This window comes from Palaemon carinicauda, chromosome 22 (assembly GCF_036898095.1).
Source record: "Palaemon carinicauda isolate YSFRI2023 chromosome 22, ASM3689809v2, whole genome shotgun sequence".
Classification (NCBI taxonomy): Eukaryota; Metazoa; Arthropoda; class Malacostraca; order Decapoda; family Palaemonidae; genus Palaemon; species Palaemon carinicauda.
The window spans coordinates 86060798-86088479 of record NC_090746.1 but is presented as its reverse complement, the minus strand read 5'-3'; the positions used below and the strand labels follow the sequence as shown (position 1 = coordinate 86088479).

The 27682-nt window shown below is 34.2% G+C and overlaps 1 protein-coding gene and 1 long non-coding RNA gene across 2 annotated transcripts in view; one reads left to right on the top strand and one right to left on the bottom strand.

The window, feature by feature from the left end:
• The window catches only part of LOC137616157 (uncharacterized), an 81851-nt gene that overhangs the window by 11081 nt on the left and 43088 nt on the right, over window positions 1-27682 (top strand). The gene's annotated exons all lie outside the window — the stretch shown is intronic.
• The window catches only part of LOC137616744 (glutamate receptor ionotropic, delta-1-like), a 28153-nt gene continuing 2248 nt past the window's right edge, over window positions 1778-27682 (bottom strand). The window contains exons 2-13 of the mRNA XM_068346744.1: window positions 27454-27660; window positions 23700-23893; window positions 23028-23234; window positions 22049-22180; window positions 19414-19539; window positions 17726-17856; window positions 14148-14307; window positions 12363-12528; window positions 10598-10783; window positions 8132-8415; window positions 5408-5465; window positions 1778-2062 (exon numbers count right to left, since the gene is read on the bottom strand). Of these exons, the coding sequence (XP_068202845.1) occupies window positions 1823-2062; window positions 5408-5465; window positions 8132-8415; window positions 10598-10783; window positions 12363-12528; window positions 14148-14307; window positions 17726-17856; window positions 19414-19539; window positions 22049-22180; window positions 23028-23234; window positions 23700-23893; window positions 27454-27660 (2091 nt within the window). The 3' untranslated portion in view covers window positions 1778-1822. The remainder of the gene's footprint in view (window positions 2063-5407; window positions 5466-8131; window positions 8416-10597; window positions 10784-12362; window positions 12529-14147; window positions 14308-17725; window positions 17857-19413; window positions 19540-22048; window positions 22181-23027; window positions 23235-23699; window positions 23894-27453; window positions 27661-27682) is intronic.

Below are 27682 nucleotides of genomic sequence, written 5' to 3'. Positions count from 1 at the left end.
CCAGAAGTTTTTTTTTTCTTCTTTTTTTCTTCAATGATGCCCAATTCCTGCAGTCTCTTTGCGTAAACCGTGTAAAGGTCATTCAATTGGAATGTATGTGTCTGTACATTCTCCTAATTCACTTTATAATGTTATTTATAGTTTCAACAAGGCTCTAGCCCTTGTCGTGTTGATATTAAAAGTATCATCATGATTTCTTTGTCTACAATAAGATTGATATGTGTTTCTATCTTTCGTTAAACATGTAAAATTATATTTGGCTTCCAAAGCATCTAAATCACCTGATGAAATACGGACAAAAATATCAATCTTTCATAGTGGTTGCCATTAATCTAAGTGATTTTTCAGCACACTGCTTGGCACATCTAATAAGTGTTCTTGTCCTTGTGGAATAGAAAATGAAGCTATTAATGGTTGCGGTTAAGTTTTGTGCCTGCCTCTTTGATTTTTTCCTTTGACTGCATTCTCCTACTAACTTGTTTCTTGCCTTAGCATTGTAGGTAATCATTGTTGAACTGTTCTGTGGCAACAAGTATTGTTTTCTAAAAAATGGGGCTGTTGTGTAGTTTTCATCAAATAGAATTTTGCATGGTAGATCTCCCAAAATTAAAGATTCTTTAACATTTTTCAAAAATTTTTCAAGAGCTTCCTTAGCAGAAAATCGCTTGCCTTTAGTTTACTTGATGAATAATACAAAATTTCTATAAGATAAGGAGTAAATTTGTTTGTAATAACTGTCAATAAAATATTGAATTCCAATTTGCCAGCGAATTTTTTGAGAAAATTAGCATACTTTATTCTGAAGGTGGTCATTCTAAAATTCGGCCATACTAGTCATAATAAATGATATTTTAGTTGGAGGCATTTAAAATGATAATCTTATATATTCCATTAATTAGCTCTGAAAGTTTGATAATTTTGTCTGACTTGTTATGCATACCCCTAAATTTTGCACTAATGGAGCCCACTAGTAGTGTCTTCAACCTCACCCTCATTGTGGGTTAAGGATGGCGGGTTTGGGATAGCCTATTGGTCTACCTCCTGAATCATTAGCAACCATTGCCTGGTAACACTAAGTTTTTAATTGCCACAATAGAGACTGAATGTGGAGACGGCCATAGGGCTCTTAACTTCTCGAGAGAGGTTAGGTGCCCGAGAAGCTGATGTGCTGGCAATTTGTCTTGCAAGAGAAAGCTCTGGGCTGTCTCTCAGCGTCTTGACTCGATACCCGGACCGAAAAACCTTGCCGACTATTTCAAGTTGTCTCTTTCCTGTTAGTTAGGATTGCATAAAAGTTCATCAACTTGATGCGTCCTCCTTTTTTGTCGGGAGAAAATTAATTCTGAGAGGATTACTGACACTAACAGTGATGGTATTGTAACATAAGTCACAAGATAACTAAGAGGCTGTTTTGTTGACAAATTCTGAAGAAGGACTTTGTTTAAAATTCCTGTATGAAAACCAACCTAAGATTTACCACCGATTGTAAGGGGATACTGAATTATCATATATTATCATATAATTATCATAAAAAGTTAGTTTATGTAACCTCAAGAGATATCAAAAGGAAAGGTGCATTCAACAGTAGAGTTTCAGGAAAGGATCTGTTAAAAAAAAGAATTATGCAGGAGCAGGAGGAACTTATAATTTTCATTGACTCTTAACTCAGAATATTGTAGAAAACATAATTATCCCCTTATATAGTGCTAGGAGAGAAGACAATTCTTTCATGGGTAGCAGTTTTATTTGTCTGTGCACAGTATACAATTCTCAATCAATATCCAGTTCCATTTTCATCCTAGCCAATACTTGATGCTGAATCTTAACCGATAAGTTTGAATTTAGACTTGGCTGGACTCTGTAGTAAAGTTGCCACAGAGACTTCCAAGACGAGGGCAAGGGCACCTGCTATGTACCCAAGAAACAGCACAAAGAACGGTCCTTGAAAATGCTCAAGACTGAGCACCACTTGGCCTGATTCAGCTTGCTCAGTATTCTCTTCTAATTCCTGGGACTCAATATTCTTCTTTCTTGCTAAAGCCTGTTCCTCAAAGATGAGTTGCTGTGGAGAGAAAGGAATCAGTATGAGTGTTTTTACTCCAAATGTGGAATCTCAGAAGAAATGATTTCTGTAGATCTTATCCACATATCAAAAATAGAAAATGATTTCATCCTACATTTAAATCTGCAAGCATCCTCACTAAACAAACCATTTGTAGGACAAGTTTGTTTTATTAGTAAAGTAAGATATAGTTGGTATTCAAAGATTTATCATGATTTTGATTATACCCAAGAAAACACTAAGAAATTTTTTCGAAGGTCTAGAATATGTTGGTGTACCAGAGACCAGTCTTCAAAATTTAATTAAAAACACCTCAAAATTACGAAAAATTTATCCATTGTGAAAATATATAATGCTGTTATTATCGCTTGAGTTGAAGGTTGATTCAAAAAGATACTTTAAAGATATCTTTAAAAGGGTTATTTTAACTAACAAAAGGGTTTGTGGTTACATTCTTATTTATAAATTATAGTCTTCACTTGAAGTACAGGTGGATCCCTGTCTGGTTATGGCTCAATTTTACTTTGCCTACACATTCACAGAATAGTCTGGCTTATTCTTTCCACATTCTCCTCTTAACCCATACACCTGACAGCACTGAGATTACCAAACAATTTTTTTTCGGCTTTAGGGGTTAACTACTGCACTGTAATTGTTCAGTGGCTATGTTCTACTTGGCAAGGACAGAAAAGTCTCTTTAGCATAGCTAAAGAGACTCTTTAGGAGAAGGACACTCAAAAATCAAACCATTGTTCTCTAGTCATGGGTAGTGCCATGGCATCTGTATACCATGGTCTTCCACTCTCTTGGCGTAGAGGTATCTTGCCTGAGAGTATGCTCTATCTTATTTCTCTTCCTGTTTATTTTTGAGGTTTTTATTATATATATACATATATATATATATATATATATATATATATATATATATATATATATATATATATATATACGTACATACACACATACATACATATAAATACATATATATATAATATACACACACACACATATATATATATATACATGTATATATACATATATATATATATTTTATATACATATATATATATGTATATATATTTATATATATATATATATATATATATATATATATATATGATATATATATATATGATATATATATATATATATATATATATATATATATATATGTATATATAAATATATGTATATATAAATATATATATATATATATATATATATATATATATATATATATGGGAGATTTCTTTTATGTTACTGTTCTTAAAATATTTTAATTGTTGATTACTTCTATTGTAATTTATTTATTTCCTTTCAACGCTAAGCTATTTTACCTGTTGGAGCCCTTGGGCTTATAGCATCTTGCTTTCTCAGTTAGGGTTGTAGCTTAGCTAATAATAATAATAGTAATAATAATAATAATAATAATAATAATAATAATAATAATAATAATAATAATAATAATAATAATAATAATAATAATAATAGCACCATTCTGGCAACATGGCTATAATACCAGTCGTAGCAAAAATTATTATTATTATTGTGTAAAATCACGGCACTCAGATATTCAAGTTTATGTTCAAGTTGAGGGGTGTGGTTTCCTCCCAAGGATTTTAGACAAGAGGAAGATAGAGCACCACATGTGACGCCAGAGAGTGCTTGATAGGATGTTAGTATACCTACAGTACATACTACCAGGCTTAAATCTTCATATTGGTATTTAGTGAACCTCCTGGGAATCACCCTACATCGGAGACAACCGCGTACAGCCTTGCTGTCAAGGGAAGGGTTGAACGTTTTCATTGCACCCTCAAAGCAGCTTTGATGTCCTACTGCAAGGACTCCGGCTGGTTTACGCAGCTTTGATGTCCTGCTGCAAGGACTCCGGCTGGTTTATGCAGCTTCCCTGTGTCCTTCTGGGACTAAGGACCACTCCTTAGAACACGTTGGATGTCTCAGCAGCTGAAATGGTGTATGGCGACCCGTTGGTCGTCCCTGCTTTATTTTTACCGTTGACAATCTCCTCTGACCATCTCCAGCGCCTATGTCATGTCATGGGAAAGTTTATTCCATGCCGCCAGACTTACAAGCTTCCAGCGAAGCAACATACCGACAGATTTGCACAAGGCATCGCACGTTTTCCTGCTGAATGAAACATGCATGCCACCATTAATGTCCTCTTACATGGGCCCTTTCCTTGTGATCCGTCGAATAACGAAGGCTCTGTTACTGATCACTCGTGGCAAAAAAAACTAGGTCTCGATTGATCGTCTTAAACCTGAGTATTTCCAGGAAGATGTCCAACGTACAGAGCGCCTCTCCAGAGCAGGGTGCCCTATTTCATATGTATGCCTTTTTTTATTAGGGAGCCATGTGCCGCACATGTATCACACATGCTCGTACACTGTAACAGATTTATATGTACCAGTATCGCTCTCTCCTCGCACTGATAACCTATTTAAGCCTGTGTTTTCATGAATCATTAGGTTTGAATTTTTTTGACGTTCTTGCTTACGACGGCTTGTATATAACCTCCTGATCCGTTAAAATAAAGTTAGTTACATTTACCTCGCCTCTCGGTTATCACCGACCTGTTATCTCCGCACAAGGTACACAAGTAAGATGGTGCTTGGTTGGTTACTTGTTACCCGATACATTTGTCGACTGTTCCCAACTGACAGACTCAATTCTGCATTTCCCAGACTTGATCACCACATATCTAATTAACTAGACTTATTTATTTGTTAATCGTAGGTAATGGCTAAGTTTATTCTAGACTAGTTGATACTTTATTGTCGACTCCATGTTAACTTGTCATCAATCACTTTGAGGCCTGCCTCATATAGTCTCTCACTATCTTTGTGCTTGTGTGTTTTCGCACATGCATATATCCGTTCCAGTCTCCTGAGAAGAAAGTTATTTGCCGTATTTTATAAATAAGAGATTTTATATTTATTATCTGTCAGAAAACATTTGGCACAGTCTGTGTTGGTAACCAGCAATAGACATATATAGAGTGCTCTTGTATGATCTTTTACAAAAATTTCCGTTATTTGAAAAAGGTCACTGTTTTAGATAGATGCAGATATATCATGGACTAGTTTGCAAACACTCATTTGTATTCAGAAACCAGTTGGGGATTTAACAGAGAATAGACAAAAGGTTGTTGTAATTAGGCAACGACAGTCATTGAGTAAGTTTATGTTCGAGTTACGATCAAAGTCATAGAAACGTTAATTTTTCTGTTTAAAATCTTGTATGGTACTTAGGAACCATGGCTAGTTTTAACACTATTCATCTTAGTGAAAAATATTTACCTCAAAATTGCTTTTTACTTACTTTCAGCCACTTCTGTACTAGTCCTGCTTGAACCACTCTGGCAATAAGTTCATCAAACCTGTCAAATAGATAACCCAAAATAGTAATTGTTGAAGAGTCACTGATAATGAATTTCGGAGTTAGCTAACCCTACAAGAAGTACACATATATCAACAAGCAAAGTTTCATAAGAATTAGATACATGTAAGTTAAGATAATAGAAAAGGCAAAAGAAAATAACTGTTTTGTTTTTGCCTTTATGGATGGTTTCATAGCACTGTTAGGTAACTTGAGATTCCTGTTCTTGATTATATGTTAATGTAAATTTAGAGCTAGTTTTGTGGAGGGCTCCAGCATGGGTATTCCAAATTTTAAATTCTCGAGTGAATTACTTGCCTATATTGCATTGCTTCCTTCTTCCTCTACAGTACTTCCTTATCCTTTATTGCTTCATTCTACCTCTCCCTCTACTCGCTTTACCTTTCATTGCTTCATTCTTCCTCTCCCTCAACTTCCTTATCCTTCATTGCTTCATTCTTCCTCTCCCTCTACTTCTTTGTTCTTCGTTGCTCCATTCTTCCTCTTCTTGTACTTCTTTCCATCAATACAGGAATGATTACCTATGAAAATTACCATTTCCCCACTGCCACCCCCATTCTCTCGTTTTTACGAAGAAACACCCTTAAATATAATTTCCTGGCATCTGTAAGGAGCTTGTAGCAACAACAAAATCACTTTGTTAACGAGAGAATCCCCTGATGAAATCATTGGGGAGCCTTTTGGCGGGAAGGAGGACTCGCAAACTGGGAACTTTCTATTACTTCTTATTGCTTCATCCTCCTTCATATTTATCAACTGTCTCCACCCTTGCTGTCAATACTCTCTTACTCTTTTCACTGTCTAGATTTTTTTGGAGGGGACACCATACCCAAGATTGGAGCTTTTTTTCGAAGCCAATTGTGGAAGCTGTGGTGGCCTTGCCAGTTACACGATAGTGTTTGGAACGTGGAACTATTCTCAAGCTTTGAGTCAAGCAAAAACTTGGCCTTCGGATTCCAGTGGTTGGCTGGTTTCATAGAGGTAGGACTTTCGGCATTCTGTCCGGTTTGCCTACCACTATGATTAAAGTGGAGATGGTTGTATTCTTGAAATGCTCTCAGTCCCATCAAGTTCGTTTGGCATACACTTGAGCCAGTCTAATGATAGTGGTACCACCCCTTTGTGGTAGTTTAGGGAGTGGACATTTGGGAAGTAGCTGTCGTAGGTGTCATTGGTGTAGAAATAAATTCCATGAAACGCTATTGGGTCTCTAGGATTTCAGTCTTAATATTTTTTTTTTTTACCTTGATTTTTTTCCATTTTTTTTATTTTTTTATGATTATTATTGTCACCTCTTCCCTTCCCCTCCCCCCCAAAAAATGAATAATGATGTCCCCATATCCTGGATCAGGTGGCGAACCCTGACACCGTTGACGACCTCTGCTTGTTTAAACAAGAAAAATTCTGTTGATGACCTTAGCAATAGAAAAGATTCATCAAGCAAAGCTTCTTTGTCCAGTGTTATTGCAGACATTTCATTGGCACCGCCAGAAACTTAAAATTTTAATAAGCAATTGTAAAGTTTTAAGAGAGAGAGAGAGAGAGAGAGAGAGAGAGAGAGAGAGAGAGAGAGAGAGAGAGAGAGAGAGAGAGAGAGAGAGAGAGAGAGAGAGAGAGAGAGAGAGAGAATATTTATGTTTTGGTGAGAACAGTTTTTTTGACCTTTCATCAGACTGAGAATTTCTCAGTTTTTAGGATTTCAACGTTTTCAAGAACCCGAGGTTTTATAGAAAATATTTAGATTTCTTATCACAGATTTTACCTCATAATTTGTTTATTTTATATCCGTTACATTTAGTATGATTTTTATCGATAATATAATATATATTTTATTTTATTCATTTATTTAACGTTAATATAAAGAAAATAATTTTCTTACCGATGTTATTCAGCCAGCTCTGTAAGAGTCAAGTTTGACTCATTGGGCTGGTTAAACTCCCCGTTTAATAATAATAGTAACTTCCACTCACAAGTTCGACTGTCCCTCACAACAGCTCAGGGTGACAGATTACAAAATAAAATTTTTAATTTAGTTTCATGAAATCTAGAATATCTTGTTTTGGTACTTACAATTCAATATAGCTAAGCTTGAACACTTCCTATGGCCAACTTTTGATGCAAGTAAATAATGCATTTTCAATATGAAACTAGATTAGCTCAATTATATGTTGAGACCAGAACTATTCAGTTGGAAGTCAAGATCTGATTTAGTTTTTAGCTTTCGAAGTTCATGGAGGTTAAGACTGAATTTTTTAATCAATTTCAAATATAGCAGAAAATAGTTTCCCTTGGAGCATATGTTACCATGATTAGATCTAAGTAATGTATGTGATGAGTTTGAAAAGTGATTAATAAAAAATTGCATTATCAAAAAGTAGACTGAGCAAACCTTCAGGCATACTTGACCAATCCAAGCAGGTTAACTGAACCAAACTATGTAACCTTTGATAAAGCAAATTAATATTGCTACTAATTTCTGAAGTGAATACATTCATTATCAGTTTTGAGTTCAGAAGGGAATGTCAGATCTCTGCAATTACAGTACTTCATCATTACTTAGTATTCTTTTTTCTGAGTATACGTTAGAAAAACCAATAAGAAGTTTAATAATCTGAATTCTAAAGCAAATATTTTACAAAACTTTACCTTTGTTTATACGGTGCATGTTGCTGCATTGGCCAAGCAATTCTCTCTTGTAGAAGTTCAAATCCTGGCAGATGAACTAATGGTTGGCCCTTGCTGTCGGTGAATTTGACAGCAATTGTGAGGCGTGTTGTGATACTGTTGTCCCAAGTAGCCAGAGTGCCCTTGGCCACATCATGAAGGATGCCATCTAAAGAGCTTCGCCACTGCACACCTTCCCGAAGGGCTATTAACACTGGATCCTTTGTCTGCTCTAATATGGCATTTTGAATGCCTCCAAAATTTACCTGAGTTTAAAAGAAAGTAATTTGCGCTACACTGCATGGTTAAGAAGATAAAACTAAATTGACATATTAGCTCATAATTTGCATATGATGATTTGATGCATATAAAAAGGACAAAAAAGGTCTTAAGTTGTCTATTTCCCTAAGAGTACGTGTAAATTCTTTAAGGGGATTTGTAAGAGAAAACATAATGAAAATTGCTCTATTACAGAGGTATACAAAATTTCTTTGAAAAAATAATGTTTGAACCAGAATACAAAGATGTGAACTAGATAAGTCAGAGCAGAAACACGTGATCTGATAACTAGGTCATGTCAGAGCAGTTTTTCACTATCTTATAATGAATTGCTAATAGATCTTTAGACGTGTACCTCAACAAAGAAGTGATCTTTGGTTTATAATTTTCTTATTCATTCCTATGTTGTTCAGTTTTTCACACTATAATCAATTACATCAATCATGTGTAATCACCCTTATAATGTAGTGGGCAAGCATACACAAAGCCCTTTACATAACACCATGTGCTACACTGATGAAATGAATCTAGAAAATAATCTTAAAAAAGGGTGATCTTTATTACTGTAATAAGTGGCAGAACGGTCATTGAAATTCAGTTAGAATATGGCAGTACATTTTCTACTACAATAGTACTGTGAATAATCATAATGATGTAAATTATAACCATTTTTTTGTGCAAAATATCTGTTATTGAAATATGTAAATGTGATATATAAAAGAAAAAAGTTACTTTGGGAAAGAAAATATTAGTGGATATACCTACTGTATAATCACTAAGTTTCACGGTACTTTTTAATACAAGCAAGTGTATTGCTGTCACTTATACATAGGGTGGTGTGGCGGTGACTCTCCTGTTATGAGTTGTATTACCTTTTAGTGAAGCTGTGTTAATAATGTACGTTTACCTATGAAAAGTTGTATGTACTGCAATACCACATGAAAACGATATAGTGCAGTTACGTGGGTTACCTAGTGTGTTAGTCAATCATGCTTAGGCAGTGGTCTTTGTGGAAGGTTATGGGTTGACCCACATTAGGGCGCCAAGTATTCAGGTATTTTCACTCTTCATGGGTATGTCTTGTTACCTAGCCCCCACAAATGAGGAGGTTAGACTGTATTGGTTACTTTATAACTCTCGTTTTCATTGTATTCTTACTTATCTTTAAAAAACGAGTTTAATTTAACAATAGAATTAATATTTTTATGAAAATATTTATACTATTTTTTGTTTGACTTGGATCAGTTCTCTTCAGGAGATTTATTGATTTTTCATTTGTAAATTAAGTATTTTGATTTTTTAATACCTATTTTCATTAGGTCTATATTTGAGTGAATAGTATCTTTACGAATTGCGCCTCGTTAACGATGGTACATACCTTTATGCAACTGGGGAGGTCAAACAGGTAGGGGAAATCTATTTATCGCCATCAACTGTAGTTTACAAGAGCACGGTTAAAGGAAACTATAATCTGAGAATTGTTGGCCGTATTAATTGCATACTTTGAGAATGAAAAAAAGGTTCAAGTTGATTGGTGATGAAGCCTTTAAGGTATGCATTATGGTAGGAAAAATGGGTTATTAAAATATTCAACTTACATGATAGGTGTAGTTGAAAAAAAAAATCAATAAAGATGTTTACATTTATGCAAAGACACCCATCTCCAATTCAACATAGTCAGCTCATCCCATCCAAAGAGTGAAAACCACTACTGTAGCCTACATATTTTAAAAGGTTGTTTCATTCTGTTCGGTTGAATAAAGGAACAAACTTTGTGGACTAGATTAAAAAACGATAAAAATCGTCTATTATTGTCATCTCTCCACAGTGAATGTGCAGATTTAACTCTTGTGTTTATCTACACAGGATTTATTGGGCTGGTCTTCATTAGGCTACTGAAGCCTGCGCTACAACCTTAAGTTCTACGTGTGCTGTGCTGTAATCACACTAAAGGAAATCAAAACTCACTAGCAATTTGGCCTAACTATAGAATGTGGCTTATCAGATGTTTTAACAAAACTAACACTTATCTGAGAACTGATCAATTGAGTGGACGTGGATGAGCAGCTGACGCTAGAGGTGGGGTATGAAAATAGTCACTCGATTCCTGTGTAATTCGTATTAAAAATATAGGCTCTTAACTAAAAGGAAAATCCAATAGACACTAACCTTTCCCCATCCAATGTCTGATTTCACCAGTTGTTGCAAGTTCTCGATAGGTTTTTGAAAGCCCGGAAATACAAGGAAGGAGGTGAGAGACGATGAGTACGATATCCCAATGATCATCGTGAATATTTGCCATGTTCCAATGAAGAGTCTTCCAGGTGTTACGTGGATATCGTTTGGGTGTCCTCTCTAAGAAAAAAATAAAATATAACAGAGAGAGAGAGAGAGAGAGAGAGAGAGAGAGAGAGAGAGAGAGAGAGAGAGAGAGAGAGAGAGAGAGAGAGAGAGAGAACTATAAGGACAATTTTACTTATTCTTATTGACTAATATACGACGCAAAACAAAGGAACAATCGATACTCGCTTACGAGATATGAATATTGTTTTCCAGTTTATTTTTAGAATACATAACGTAAAGAAAAATATCTACTTAAATGTTGGAAAAGGAGCAAGGCGTACGCTCTTAATAATGTAACATAATAAAGAGGGATTCCTTGAGTGTAACCTCCATTATATAGAAAACTGATGAAAATAAAGTTAAAAAGGAGATTAGTAAGTTAAAGGTAATACACCAAGTTGAAAAATCTGTAAAACGTGCCCTCACACCATCATATAACACAAAGCAACGAAAGGAAGATTACAAATTAGTCATAGTAATTGCTAATACATGAACAAATAAAAACTAACTCCTACTGGACATAAGGATGACCCATAGAGATATAGTGCCATCAGACTTGAGCATACCACGTGGTGCATTGCCATAAGGCTTTTACATCGTCTTTAGGCGCGTCGCTATAACCAATTTTTAGCCTTTGACTAGACTTATGTTTATACTTCTCTCTTTCATTCTACAGTTTATTATTATTATTATTATTATTATTATTATTATTATTACTTCTTGCTAAACTACAACCATAGTTGGAATAGCAGGATGCCATAAGCCCAGGGGCCCCAACAGGGAAAATAACCCAGTGAGGAAAGGAAACAAGGAAAAATGAAATATTTTAAGAACAATAACAACAGTAAAATAAAAGTTTCCTTTAGAAACTGTAAAACATTTAACAAAACAAGTAGAAGAGAAATTAGAATAGTGAGCTCGAGTGTACCCTCAAGCAAGAGAACTCTAACCCGAGACAGTGGAAGACCATGGTACAGAGTTCAAACTCTTTTAACTTTATTTTGATAGTGCAATTGCAGGGCTTTAAATTCCCCCAACTGCACCTTGACATTTAATGGCCTCCCTGACTGACCACAGTATATGATTTATACCCAAATCTAATACTGTAATCCGTTCATGCATAAGGATGTGTACACAAAAAGATGTACACTTTATATTAATTTCTTTTTACCTTATTTCTAATAGGAAATAAGCATATAGAAGTAAAATTGTCTTTAACATTTCAAATTGGTATTAGAAAATTCCTTTACATATCATTACTATTTTCGTTCCAACGATCTTGGAAACTTAATGTGCACTTTCTTTTATTAGAGATTATTGCAACATTATCACTGAAAACTTCAAAAGAGGAAACTGGATTATGCGAGACATAACTAGATAGAATAAGATATTCAGCCGAGTTCTTGTTATTGAGAATTAATGCTGTTTCAACAACTGCGACTACAGCAACAAATCATATATTATCATAATAATCATTATTGTTTTGACTGTTTAGTTCATCTATGATGCTTTATATCCCGCCTGCATAAAATTAACCAACAAGGAATTAACCCTAATTTAACTCATACGCGTTAAAAAACTGCTAATTTACCTGAAAAACTGGTTGTAAAGTGTACATAACTGCGTTGCCGACCTCCTGAAAGTACCTAACGTAGGTTGTACTGGAGCCAGTGTAGTAAGTGGCCAAGAAACAGAGAAAAGGTCCAGAAAAGGCAACCATTATCACGATTCCAACCCAGACCTTCCAATTGTATGGTCTAGAAAGAGAGAACAAATATAAAAAAAAAAAAAAAAAGTTTCTTATTAGTAATGGTTTTCATTAGTTCTTTCAAGACAATGGACTTATGGTAAAGTAAATGTACTGTTTATCTTAAATTATTCAGCGAGAGCATCGTGAAATCATTGGTAAATAGAACTGATTAATATCATACTGAAATGAGCCAAACAGTTGGAAACAGAAAAAATAAAGAAATTTCAACATGTTTTTCTTTGATAATTTTGCAACCCGGTCGAAAGTTTTCGAAAAAGGCGGATATGTGTTGTTAGGAGATTTTCATTTGATTTCTCACAGTATGCCAACGTAGTATGAGTGGCCCTGACTAATACAGCTTTGCTGATTATTATTATTAATTGCTAAGCTACAACCGTAGTTAGAAAAGCAGAATACTATAAGCCCATGGGCTCCAACAGGGAAAATAGCCCAGTGAGGAAAGGAAACAAGGAAAAAATAAATATTTTAAGAATATTAAAATAAATATCTATATAAACTATAAAATCTTTAACAAAACAAGAGGAAGAGAAAATAGATAGAATAGTGTGCCCGAATTTACCCTCAAGCAAGAGAACTCTACCCCAAGATAGTGGAAGACCATGGTACAGAGGTTATGGCACTACCCAAGACTAGTGAACAATGGTTTGATATTGGAGTGTCCTTCTCCTAGAAGACCTGCTTACCAAAGCTAAAGAGTCTCTTCTACCCTTACCAAGAGGAAAGTGGCCACTGAACAATCACAGTGCAGTAGTTAACGCCTTTGGTGAAGAAGAAATGTTTGGTAATCTCAGTGTTGTCAGGTGTATGAGAACAGAGGAGAATCTGTAAAAAATATGCCAGACTATTCGGTGTATGTTTAGGCAAAGGGAAAGTGAACCGTAACCAGAGAGAAGGATCCAATGTAGTACTGTCTTGCCAGTCAAAGGACCCCATAACTCTCTAGTGGTAGTATCTCAACGGGTGGCTGGTGCCCTGGCAATATGCAAACCAATTTACGCGTTGGAGTATCCCCACCCAGAAATGGATATATGTATATATATATATATATATATATATATATATATATATATATATATATATATATATATATATATATGGACATTTTTCAAAATGTCATACCTTTGACAGTGGTAGCAGGTGATCACATGGTACATGATAAATGTTTGACATACAATTCAGTCATTGGGTTATAATTAAGTTGTACTATGAGAAAGCTTAGGTGTAATTCATCCTTTAGGTTTAGAAGAGAATTTAGGAACAAATATATAAACCAAGTAATCTCAAAGTAAATGGCAAGTACTTAGCTCTAAACAGACTAGTGTTATTTTGGAAGATATGTGTATCTTAATACGATTTATTCCAAGTAATAACTTTTCTTGAGATAATTATGATTACTAAATTATCATGTATGAATTTCGTATGTGATTAAACCAGCCTAAATCTTGATAAATCTTAGTTGTGAATCTACCTCAGAACAAAGGTAATATACTCCTAAATTTAAAAAATTTACATCAAAGATATGGGATTACAACCATGTAAGAAATTTTATCTTTTTCCATGAAAGGATTTTCATATATAATTTACAAATACCCCTTTACTCCTTACCTTACGGGTCCTAGCCACTGTGGGAGTAGTTTTGCTCTTGGAGTTACAAGCTCAGAAGCATCATAGACAAAAGGCTCGCAAAAGTCAACATATTCTTCTCTCTGAGAGGAGAAAGTAATGTCACTGACAGCCCAATCTGCTTCTTCAGTAGTTACCATACCTGTTGATAAATTTTGAAAATGGGACACTGAAGCTAGGTCAAAGTTATTGTTAAACTCTACCACCAAATATAAATATCTGAATGGCATTGAATTATATTGTGGGCCAATTTAATTTTGAGCAAGATGCGAAAAACAGTTAAAATAAAGCCGAATGCAGAAAAATATATTCAGTTTGTAACATAAATCAAGTGAAATCAGTAGATCTGTAACATAAATCCATTGTGTTGGGTATTAGATTGTTACATGAGTGCCTAAAGGTTTTGTGATACCAAAGTGGTCCACTACTAGTATGACACTTTCAGAATAAGTAATGCTAATTGAATGAATGTCAACTATAGATAGATAGGAGGGTGAAAGGGGGCGGGGTCTGATTTAATTTTTTTGTTTGTAAATAGGACAATGGAAAAGAAAAAAAGCGTTTTTAAAAGAGTTTGAAAGACATATATCTTTCTAGATGGAGATGTTTTCATTTGCTGGCTAATGGTTGAGTTTAGATGAATTTTCTTTCTGGTTGAATAAAAAGGTCTGACAGTAATGATTTAGAAAGATGATGAGTATTAACCGCAAAGATGAGAATATCAAAAACAAAGTTAATTCCTCTTCTTATTGCGGGGCAGATGGTCGTCAACTTTTAAGTCAGAAAAGATTTATTCTTTTAGTTTGAAATAATAGAAGTAATGGGAAGAAAAAATTATAACTTGCTTACGAGGAATCTTTTTACTTCTGTCACTGCTTTTCTCAGATTATCGTGAGACATTGGTTTTCTTTGTTTTATTTCCAACACCTCTCGATTTATCTACCAGTTCTTTATTGAACTGGCTAAAGCAGTTGTAAGTCTTGTTGCTGTGGTTGTTGATCATGGCATTATGGCTCAATTTAGATATGTTGCACAATTCATTCAATAGTCAAATATGGAGAGGTTTTATCACAGGGCTCGATTATATTTAACTTGAGCCCTGTCCACACGATCGAGCATGCCCAACGGGCAAACAGTGTTACCAGACCACAATAGTTAGTAAGAATGAGGGTTAATGACGTCAGAAGCGGGCAAACCACAGACAGGGATCTGGCACCATACAGTGTTGCCAGATCTCTGCCTTTAGTTTTCCCGCTTCTGACGTCATCAACCCTCATTTTCACTTAGTATTGTGGCCTGGTATCACAGTTTGCCCGTCCGGCATGCTCGATCGCGTGGACAGGGCTTTATAGTGTAAAAGTGTGCTGCATTTCGAAAACCAGAGCAATTTATGGACCATATAAGAAGAATTTTATTTTTGAATTCTATTTAATATAGAATTCAGAGAAATTGCCTTTGTTATATCCTCTTGGAGGTATAATAGGATGTCCCGAAAATGGGAGACTACTCTTTGTCGTCTCCGCATTGCTCACACTCGTATGACACATGAGCTTCTGCTGGCTGGCCAACACCAACCATATTGCGATGATTGTTTGATACCTTTGACAGTGAGGCATTTGTTGACTGAATGCCCCACGTATAGCACAGAAAGAATAGATATCTGTTTGAGGCTCGGGGTGAAGATGGCAGGTTCATCCTTGCCTAGATCCTTGGACATGATGTGTCGTACAATGCTAGTGGCAGTTTTAAATTTATATCAGAAGCAGGTCTTCTTAATGCCATTTAGGTTTTGTAACATATTTACTTTTCTGGATTTAATTGAATATTCTTTTAATCTTTATTTATAATAAACGATATCGGCGGCAATGACCTTCGATGTCAGGATGCCAGAGAACTTCAAATCATTCATTCATTCATTTAATATAGAATGTGAGCACTGACATGGTTAACCATTAGGTCGATATTACATTGATTGAGATGTTATAAATTTTCTTTTTCTTTTTGGTTACTAAACTTTCTATTCAACTTATCCCCGCTTTGATGATCGTTCTCATGTTATTAGTGCTTCTTCATGTGTTCACCTTTGATGTAGTGCTAAAGCAATGTGTATCTGTTTCATCAGCGATTCTGAACTCTTCCTCTCAGCTGCTCCCCCCCCCCATTTCTATAAATATTATTTTATCACTGCATTTTATAACATTTGAATTTATGAGCCCTTGAAATAAATTTCTTAAGATATTGATAATTAGTTTTTTTTGTAGTGGCAGATAAACTTTTTTTGAGCGTCAGATTTTAACAACTTTATCAGAGTAAGCAAAAATGTATCGCCTCTCTTCATATACAGAAACAATTATTAAGCTGACCTTATTTGCTGGATACTCGTGGTCGTATCTTGACATTTTTATTAGTTTTGCTTATCTATATTTCCTTTTTTTAGCTCATTTTCTTGGTGTCTACATTTTTATCTGGATTTCTTATAAAATATATTCGCCTATATCGACCTATTGCTCACGCTTCTCTATCACGATTACTTTTGATTTAATCTCTTGATTTTGTACCGTACTACTTTTAATGATTGCCTAACTTGGGAGTTGTGATATTTTCTCTGTCTGAAACAAGAGGTAAAGGTTCCTTGGACGCCAATGACCCATCGATTAATTTTTATGCTCGAAAATACTTGAACTACATATAATAATTGTGACAGAAAATACATTCTATAAATGCCGATGCAAGAATTATATGAAACTTAGAAGATATTTCTGCTACTATTGCCTGTTTTTATAAAAGTTAGATACAACGTTATTTACGAAAAATTAATTAAAATGATGTTGAATTTTTGGATATAGAACTAAAGTTGATGTAGCAATAAAATCGTGAAGGGTAAAAGCGTCAAACAAACAAAGGAAAAGATTGTAATGACCATACCTCCAAACTGAATTATTTTTCAATGCTTAAACAAGTATGCTCTAGATATGTTTGTGAATAAATAGAGGAAATAACTTCATGCAAAAAGTATTAGATACATGGTAATGTTACTAGATTTTGATTATGTCATTTCTGTGCAAACGAAGCTTAACTGTGCAGTTTCATGGCAGGAGGCTTTGTTGTATGTCTAACGAAAAGATGAGATGAAAGTCTGCAGATAATGATGATGATAGTAATAATAATGATGATGATTATGATTACTGGGTTTGATTCGTGAAATCAACAAATATATATATATATATATATATATATATATATATATATATATATGTATATATATATATATATATATATATATATATATATATATATATATATATATATATATATACTGTATATATATATTATATTTAATAGTAGTATTTATGAAGGAAAAACGAAGGTAATTTTGGATTGATGTAATAAATATATAATTCAATAAATATGAGTACGAGATAAAAATGAAATACAAAAACAATGACTCAAAACTATACACCACTAATATCATCAAATGGACACTATCTACGTCGAAAAGCAGTGAGCACTATCATCCGTGTATGGCGGTTCATGCACTCATAACCTTAACCTAACCTTACCTATCATTCCAGTCCACTGGCCACTGGGCTTTAGTCTCCCCCACTCCCCGTCTTCGGGGGCCACGTAGTGATAGGTGAAATTCGCTGCTTCCGCCAATGCGTCAAGTAACAGAACTTCTAATCCTTTATACCTTGAAAATAATGGAAATTGAAATGTATGAATTGGATGTGAATTATAAAACTTACGTATAGATAAATCATTTTAATTTTGAAGCGTCATAATACTATGTGTTTTAATTTCTTGGTCACATACTGATATAATTCTCTCTCTCTCTCTCTCTCTCTCTCTCTCTCTCTCTCTCTCTCTCTCTCTCTCTCTCTCTCTCTCTCTCTCTCAAATACAAACAACCCAACAAACAAGAACTAATTTAAAGTTTCTCTCTCTCTCTCTCTCTCTCTCTCTCTCTCTCTCTCTCTCTCTCTCTCTCTCTCTCTCTCTCTCTCTCTCTCTCTCTCTCTCTCTCTCTTTTTCAAATACAAACAACCCAGCAAACAAGAACTAATTTAAAGTCGTAAGATAGTGCTATTTCTGGAAACTCCAAAAGAAAACACCCTAGATTGCAACTTTTGTAACTTCCATCTCGGGAATTTGTCTTCTCAGGTTGTTTCATGCAGTTCACTTTATCGAGAGATATGACAGTCATCACCGTCATTTCCAGCTTCTGGTATAGTAGTGATAGCCTCCTCAACATCATCTGAATAATGTTAGTCAACATCTGGATAGTGTTTTTCAACATTCCAGATAATTTTAGTCATCTGAATATTGCATAGAATGTCAAAACAAGCAGACAACAGACCTTGTAGCTTGGATTCAGATGTCTTCATGGTTGAATAAGAGGTGACTACAGTCCATTTCTTTTAGCGAGTCATATTTGCACCGACTCGCAGCGGTGCCCTTTTAGCTCGGAAAAGTTTCCTGATCTCTGATTGGTTGGACAAGATAATTCTAACCAATCAGCGACCAGGAAACTTTTCCGAGCTAAAAGTCGGTGCAAATATGACTCTCTAAAAGAAATGGACTATAGTCTGTGGTGGTTCTATCGTGGTTACAAACTTAGTCTAAACGAGAGCGAGAATATGGTTGCCAGCAAGTAGAACAAATCCTTCTGTTGCTATCTACACTAAAAAATAATTTCTGACTTTCTACGTAAATAGACGTTAATCTTGGTGCAATTTCTAAGGCTACATGCACGTTTATTGACACTAGCCGTCCCACAAGGGTTAGAATCATTTTCTGTAATATGATATCTAAGATTAACTAGCCTTTATTACCTCCGCCAACGAAGTTGGAAGGAGGTTATGTTTTCGCCCGTTTGTATGTTTGTAATTTGTGTGGTTGTTTGTGTTTCTGAACAGCTTCCTGGCTACAATTTTAATATTAGTGTAATGAAACTGGCAGGGATTAACAGTTATGTAAAAAGCTGGAAATGATTAAATTTGGAAGGTCAAAGGTCAAGGTCACGGTCAAGCAAAATGTCTAATTCACGTAAACAGCCAAAAGTTAGAAGTCCGTCGTCAGAGAGACTTCAAACTTGGTTCATATTTGAGTGTATGAAAATCCTCGCTAATTAATACATGAAAAAGTCAAGGTTAGGGTCAAGCAAAAGGTCGAGAAGTAAGCTGCCTCGGGGGAGGTCTGCGCTCTACTGAGTGTCTATTTAGTTATTTGAAAGGAAAAGGCTACTCACTTGCCAGGTCCCAACAGAGTGTCATCAACGACCATAATGAAGGGAGAGTAAGGCAGGGCTGCAACTGCAAAATCATATCCTTGCAGATCGCTCATTTTCTTGGGGTCGAAGAGAGAAGTATTCAGCCTAGGACAAAGTAAAGTCTCTCAGTAGTTATTGGAAAATTATAATAAGTATCCTAAATCATATGATCTAAAATGGATATTCATAAACCTTATAGTTTTAATTGCCAATTCCAATTGCAGAGAAAAATATTTGTGATTTGGCTGTGTTAGGTATATCTTTATTACAAGAACATTACTGCTAATGCAAGTGGTTCACTTTGGAGAGCAAAAACAAAAAAATGAGAAAAGTTATTGTTTAGTATCCTCATCAATAAGAAATTAAGAGGATGGTATAGTTCTTTGACCCTATTTTCAATTGATTCTCTCTCTCTCTCTCTCTCTCTCTCTCTCTCTCTCTCTCTCTCTCTCTCTCTCTCTCTCTCTCTCTCAAGCCGAGGTAGATTAATAGTGCCCAAAACTATACCAGGAAAACTAATGAAGGCGCCCAGGACGTTAATCCACTACGCACCAGCATCGATATTGCAGCGACTCTTTAATGTGCTGCCAGCTCATCTAAGAAACATAGGAGTGAGCATAGATGTGTTTAAGAATAAGGTCGATAAATACCTAAGATGCATCCCAGACCGTCATAGACTGGAAGATGCAAAATACACAGGAAGATGCATTAGCAACTCTCTGGTGGATATACGAGGTGCCTCACACTGAGGGACCAGGGGGAACCCAAACATAAGATAAGGCACTCTCTCTCTAATCTAATTCTCACCCAGTAATGCTAATGAAACATGGTCAAAACACAGGACGTTTTGTTTACCAGGACTTCCAGATTCATAGAAAAAGAGTAATTTTTCAATCTCATTTTCTATGCAGTCGTGTCCATCATTATAAAAATAACTACTTAATTAATTGGACTTATTATTTATTAGTTTTTGTTCTGCTTTATCTCGCGTCACTCGCAGATAAAATTCTCATTGTGTGTAGGCAAAAGGAAAATCTTGGAGAGCGCAACATGTATTGCTTCATGCTTCAGTCCCGTGGGGTAGTATTTTACCGTTATTTTATTTATCTAATTAATCACCCAGTTCGTTTGGTTTTTGCTCTGCCGTAGATTGCTTTGCTCGGGATTTATCATTATATAATTTTTCTTATGTTTTGGCAAGCGGAATATGTTTCGCTATGAGCCTTAGCCCCTTTGGGCTAGTATACCAGTATTATTTTTATTCCCTAATTTATCTCTTGGTTCAATTTATCAAACTTAACAAAGGGATGAATAAACAAAGGGGTGATCGAAAATTTCCCATTATCAGACTTAACAAAGGGATGAATAAACAAAGGGGTGATCGAAAGTTTCCCATTATCAGACTTAATATATTAAACTCATGTTTCTACCTTGCTTTCATTATTAACATGATAGATAAAATAGAGCTATAATTACATTGTATATTCAAATATTGAAACGAATAACCAAGAGGTTTAGAATATAAGATACTGTAGCCTTCATTCTGTTTGAACTTACGACAGAAGCACCACCTATCAGTCTTTTTCTGAATTACCGAGTGGAAGGAGGCTCCTGGGTTATGCACTTGCATGACAAAAGGAGCAAAACGGGAATTTCTATTAAAATCTTTAACTTAGTCAATGGAGGTATGTGGAATGCAGAACAGTGTATTTGCAAAGGTCTATTCTATTATGCGAGTTTCAATGTCCCTATGAAGAATGAAATGATAACTTTTATAAAGCAGGAGATTACAAAGGACAAATGTTATTTGAGATCTGGATTTTGAAGCTTATCTTCTATTTTATTTTTTCATAAAGTTCTTATTAGATTATCTTAAATTGGGAGAATTTAATTGAAATAAACTGTATATTTTGTATAGTTTTTTTTTAGCAATTGTGTAATATTTTTAACAAGCTAAGGAATTCTAGTGTTGAACACTAGAAATACTTGACCTCACAATTTTCAATCTCAACAGCTGGTAACAAAGAATATAAAGAATTTTTTTTTTATAAAGACGATTTTTAATATAGTATTATTGGGAGACTCGATTTTATAGATGTCTCTATTTCATAGACAAAAAACTGGTCATTATGTGAATTGATTGGTTTAAGGGAATGTTACATTATAGTGTGTAAAACATCTGATTATGGAAGATCAAATTATGAGTATCTCTGTGAAAAGTACAGAAAAATATTGAAAAACATAGATTACGTAAAACAACTTTTGTATAAGATATGACCGACCACATCATAACACCCACGATGTAAGAGGAATTGAGGTTACTTGACCCTGTTTTGGAATGTCCTGGTTCCTATAGTCCATTTCTTTTATCGAGGCAGATTTGCACCGACTCGCAGCAGTGCCCTTTTAGCTCGGAAAAGTTTCCTGATCGCTGATTGGTTAGAATTATCTCGTCCAACCAATCAGCGATCAGGGAACTTTTCCGAGCTAAAAGGGCACCGCTGCGAGTCGGTGCAAAAATGCATCGCTAAAAGAAATTGACTATAGTTTATTGATAATGAAAATAACATCAAACAAATATAAACAGAATCGAAGAATTGTAAACATATCTTACCTAAATTGATTCTGCGGAGACCATACATCGACGGGATGTGCTGCTTCACGATTAGTTCCAACAAATAAAGAATTGGAATAAAGGGTCCATTGCTGCTTACCTTTGACTGCAGCTGCTGCATTCAGTGTAAATCTGTGAGGATGAATGATCTAAGTATTGTGGTAACTATTAGATTACACCTTAATATTTTTCCCAGTTCATTGTCACACAATGAATATCCCTAATGGCTGCAAAGATATAATGTTTTTCTTAAAAAATAAATTACAATCCCAAAGGAAGTATATTAGATGTAGATATACAGATAGTATATCAAAGTACATAACAAAAGAATTTCTAGACTATGTATTTTGATTTTGATTTATGTTGATTTATTTATAATTGTAAACATGAATTCATATCTATATTTTGTTATATTTTTGTTATATTTTTGTAAATAGAATAATTACACAAAAAATGTAAATGAATACTATGTATTTGTATTTTTATAATAAAAGAAAAAAAATGCATCTACATTACCTTTAACAGTATTATGTCTTAGACTGTCTCTGAGATAGCTTCAAAAATAGTGAATTCATCACATATTGAAGATTAGATCCTAATTTCAAGACACCCTGTTGTAACCGAAAGATACTAAACTTTGGTTATTTTTATGAAAAAGCAGGGGTGCTGCTTCAGCACAAAGGCTTGAGTTGGACCAGCGGACAAATATTTAAGTTACCATACTTCTTTTAAATTAATACTATCTTAGTTACTGGATCTTGGAAAGCACTGAGTAGATGTCATCATTCTTACGGTGACTAGTCTGATGTGATGACTTTATTTACTTCTAGATATTCAATACATTGTTTTTATCTATTTCAAGCAGCGATCCCAAAAGTATATGCGGGGTTATTTTGTTAGAAAAAAATTAAATGTTTTCGTGAACTGTTTGCATAATAGATTTACTTTAATCTCAGGAAAGGCAGGAGTACATAGCTACCTAGATGTAGACACATTTTTACACCTGGAAATAGGTAATTTGTAAAAACATCTATCATCGATGAATAGAGTATAGAGATTATCTACTCCATATCGGGTAACTAACATGGTCTGATATACGTGTTGGTTAGAACTCGATATGGCATGGAATAAATGTTGATCTTGTGATGCTGCCTTACATCGTTGCATTGTAGGACTGCAAATTAGCCTATATACACAAAAAATCGATTAAATGACTTATTGAAACCCCTCGGACTAAGGATTCATCAGCAAAGTTCCTTTGCACCTTGGCCTTTGTTTCTTGAAAACATTTGATTTGTGGAAAACCTTAAGGATGTATAACTTGATATAACACAGTTGTGAAAGAAACTTGCGGACATGTCAAACATTTCAGTCAGCCAATATTGCACTAAATTGCTGTCTGAGGAAAGATCCGGCAGTAATTTTAGTTTTCTGGAAGGGTTTTAACGTTATAGATACTGTCTGAGCAGAGATCTGGCAGTAACTTTAGTCTGCCAATCAGATTTGACAATAACTTTGTAACTTTCACCAGAATATTAAAGTGTTTAAGTATAAAAGCTTTATATGGAAGACATTTAGGTCCTGTAGAGAGTAATATTTCCCTGCTGTATAGGGCCAGATGAGCAGCCCTTTAAAGTAAGTAAAGTATTACCTGAGAGATGGGTTCGCGAGGAGTTTTGCAGCATCCTCTGCTGATGTGGCATTCTTTTCTTGAAGAATCAAAAAGAAAATGCGAGGAAGTCCAGCCCAAGCGTCGATCCCAAGTTCCATCAATGACTTCCAAGATGTTTCGCGGACGAGAACTAACAGTCCATGACAAACAAGGCTGTCATATTCTTCTCTTACCTTTATAAAAAGAAAAAATAAATAAACAAAACACGTATTCCAACATATTACGAATCAGAACTTTACACAGATTATTATTATTATTATTATTATTATTTATTATATATTATTATTATTATTATTATTATTATTATAATTTTTACTATTATTATTAATATTTTTACTATTATTATTATTATTATTATTATTATTATTATTATTATTATTATTATCCAACGAATGAAAAGAGACAGCGTTGCCATATGTGTAAAATGACAATAAATTAAGAAGCATATGTCTCATCTGCAGTAAATTGACATGTAAACAGCATGGTGTTATAATGCTCAAGTTCAATTAATTGCAACTAATTCCTGGTCTTCAATAAAGTGCTTTGCATGACAGGGAACTGTTTAGAATTTATGAGACATCATTTTGACCCTGGACAGAGTAAATGTTGCAGTGATGGTGAATTGTTTAAATTGTAAGACCAAATATAAAAATAGTCTTAATATAAATATCAGGAATTTTGCAGTAATTTTTCCTCATATATCACTTGTACGTTTTTACAAATATTTCCTGATATATATATATATATATATATATATATATATATATATATATATATATATATATATATATACATACATACATATACACACAAATAAGCGGTAGGAAGAAAGAAGAAGAAATTTATTTATAGTTTGATAAAATTTACCTTTTTTATGAGATTCTCATTGTAGTGAGACCTCCATCTTATTAGACTATTTTTATATTTTTTTTATCGTTTATTATGAAATACACATTTACAATCTCACAATAAAAGATAAACAAATATAAAAATATTCTAATCTAAATATCAGGAAATATTTGTAAAAACACACAATTGATATATGAGGGAAAATTACAGTAAAGTAATAAGAAAAAAAATTCCATCTATCCCTCTTAAAAAAAAAAAAACTACCATAAATGTAAATAGCATTGTGTCCCAATATTCATGAGCAATAATGTCAACTAAAACCTAGTTTTCATCGATTTAAAAAGGCTGGAAAGGCTAGATTTGGAGTTGGAATGATATTCAATGTGTGTGCAGTGTACCATGTCAACACAAAGTACTCAATGAAGCCTTTTGCATGGCCAAAAACTAATGAACTTGACTTATCAGAAGGGTATTTAGACGAATTTTTTTTTTTTTTTTTACAATTTTATAACCACAACATGCCATTTATGAAGTTACTTTTTAATTCGACTCTAACCATTGCATATTTTACTGTATAATTGTAGGCTGCATGCAAAACGGTATGTTTCTACGTATGCATAATTATCTTTGATCAGTGAAAAAAAAGACAATATACAATAATTGGTTTGTATTTGCGAACATGTTTATATAATCACGTCAAACTTTTAAATACGGATACGGATAAGGATAGGGAAGTGGGGAATATGGGGAAAGGAAGAGTACCCCTGGATACAGTCCAGTTTATAGCCCGAAGGCAGGTACTCGGGATGGGAAAGAATAATGAAAAAGAGAGAAAGAGAAGTACATGAGAAGAATAAAAGAAACTTTTAAATAGTTTAGAATAAATGCCCATCTTAAGGAATGAAAAACAATTTACAATAAAAATGAAATGTCATAATATATAATGGAAAATGTGTCCATTTCTTCTTTTTACACACACAGCTTTTGGTTTTCCAAAATCTACCTATTGAAAAGTTGCAAGGGTATTCTAGGTCATTTTAATTACATCTGACTCCCTAATAAACTAATGATTGATTAAAAATAATCTTAAATACTTGGAATAGAAATACATGTCGAATAGGCTATTGTTAAATTAAAACAGCAATTTTTTTTAGTTAACTTCCATCGATAAGGTCTATTTTTAGACAATTGATTTCAGTTGCAATATACACATATTCAATATATATATATACATATATATATATATATATATATATATATATATATATATATATATATATACAGTATATATATATATATGTATATATACAGTTTACATATATATATATACATATATATATATATATATATGTATATATATATACAGTATACATACATATATATATATATATATATATATATATATATATATATATATGCGTGAGATTAGATAAGCGCTAAAAAGAAGAAATTGATTTTTATTTTAATAAGATTACCTTTTAGCACTTTGGAGAATTGGTAATGTTACTCCACTGTGTAAATGTGTATGTGGTAGCTCAAGTCCAACTGATTACCGCCCAATTTCCATAACTCCCATATTATCTAAAGTTTCTGAACGTCTTCTGGCAAAACGTCTTAATAGGTTCCCTAGTTTGCAATTTGGTTTTCATAAAGGCCTTGGAGCATGTGATGCCCTTCTTACAAACTCCAATGCTGTACGGAAATCCCTTGATGGTAGTATGGAAGTTTGTATGATTGGCCTTGATTTTAGTGCTGCCTTTGACCTGGTTAATCATGAGGCCCTTGTTTTCAAACTCAAACAGTTGGGAGTGGGTGGGTCGTTTCTTAGCATTATTATTGAAATTTTAAGTAATAGATCTCAGAGTTGTAGTTAATGGGCACCCTAGTGAGTAGAGGAATGTGATATCTGGTGTTTCACAGGGTAATGTTCTTGGCCCATTACTTTTCATACTATATGCACATGACATGTGGTTTGGCGTAGAAAACAACCTCGTTGCACATACTGATGATACTACTCTCTTTGCATCAATTCCATCTCCTGATTGTAGATCTGGGGTTGCTGAATCCCTTAATAGAGATTTAGCTGAAATTAGTGCATGGTGGTGCAAATTACTAAAATCTCGTGTAATACTTGTATAAAAATGGGGCCAAAGAATTTCCCTGACATACAAAAGGTGGATTAAACAACTGGAAGCTATATAAATCCCAGGTAGAGAAATCCAAGACGCGAATGTAATGAGGAAGCTTTCAAAACAAATTACCTTTTGGTCTGCAAAGCTAATAAAATTCTATAGCTATGAAAACAGAGTAAATCATTATAGGATTTTCAAAGGCAGAAATGTCTGGAAAGTCTTGTCGGAATACACCAAAACTATTAACTGCTTGGTAAGGCACTCTAGGAATTATATCTGGCCGATGAGTTTGGGATGGTAGTAGTGTCTCAATTATATAAAGTTCTTTTTCAATTACAAAATAAGGGATTTTTCATTGACACTCAGACTATACACTGTTAGAAAAAAAAAACCGTAATATTAATCGGAAATTTTCTGTAAAAACATCCTGTTCTCAACCGCATTTCAGTAAAATACAGGCGACTGTAATTTTACCTTACTTTGCTATTATTTCTTACGGGTTGGTAACCGTAATATCACTCCTTTACGTCAATATATCTGTTTTAAAAGCGGTAAAAATCCTGGAATAAATGTTGCCAGACATTTACCTTTTTTTAATGCAAATTTTTAAGTGTAGGAGAAAAACTTATGTATACAGTTGAAAAGGAAAGAAGAGATAGACTGAGAGCTACAACAAAACATTTAATGTTACAAACGGAGAAGTAGAAAAAGCAAATTACAAAACAGTAAAGTCCACCTTGACATGTGCGTACCTTTAACGAAATTCCAGAAACGAGGGAATTGGTAATATCCAGCAAACCTAACCCTTTGTGGTGATGCCAGATTACTGATGATCTCAGGGGTATCAGGGAATGGTGTCCATCAAATGCAATCAGAAGAGAACAGTCGGTCATTTCTCGCGACACAACATCTTCAAGGAGCAGATTTGCCTCTGCATTTTCGACGTTCCGGATTTGTAGCTGTTGGAAAACATAAGGTTTT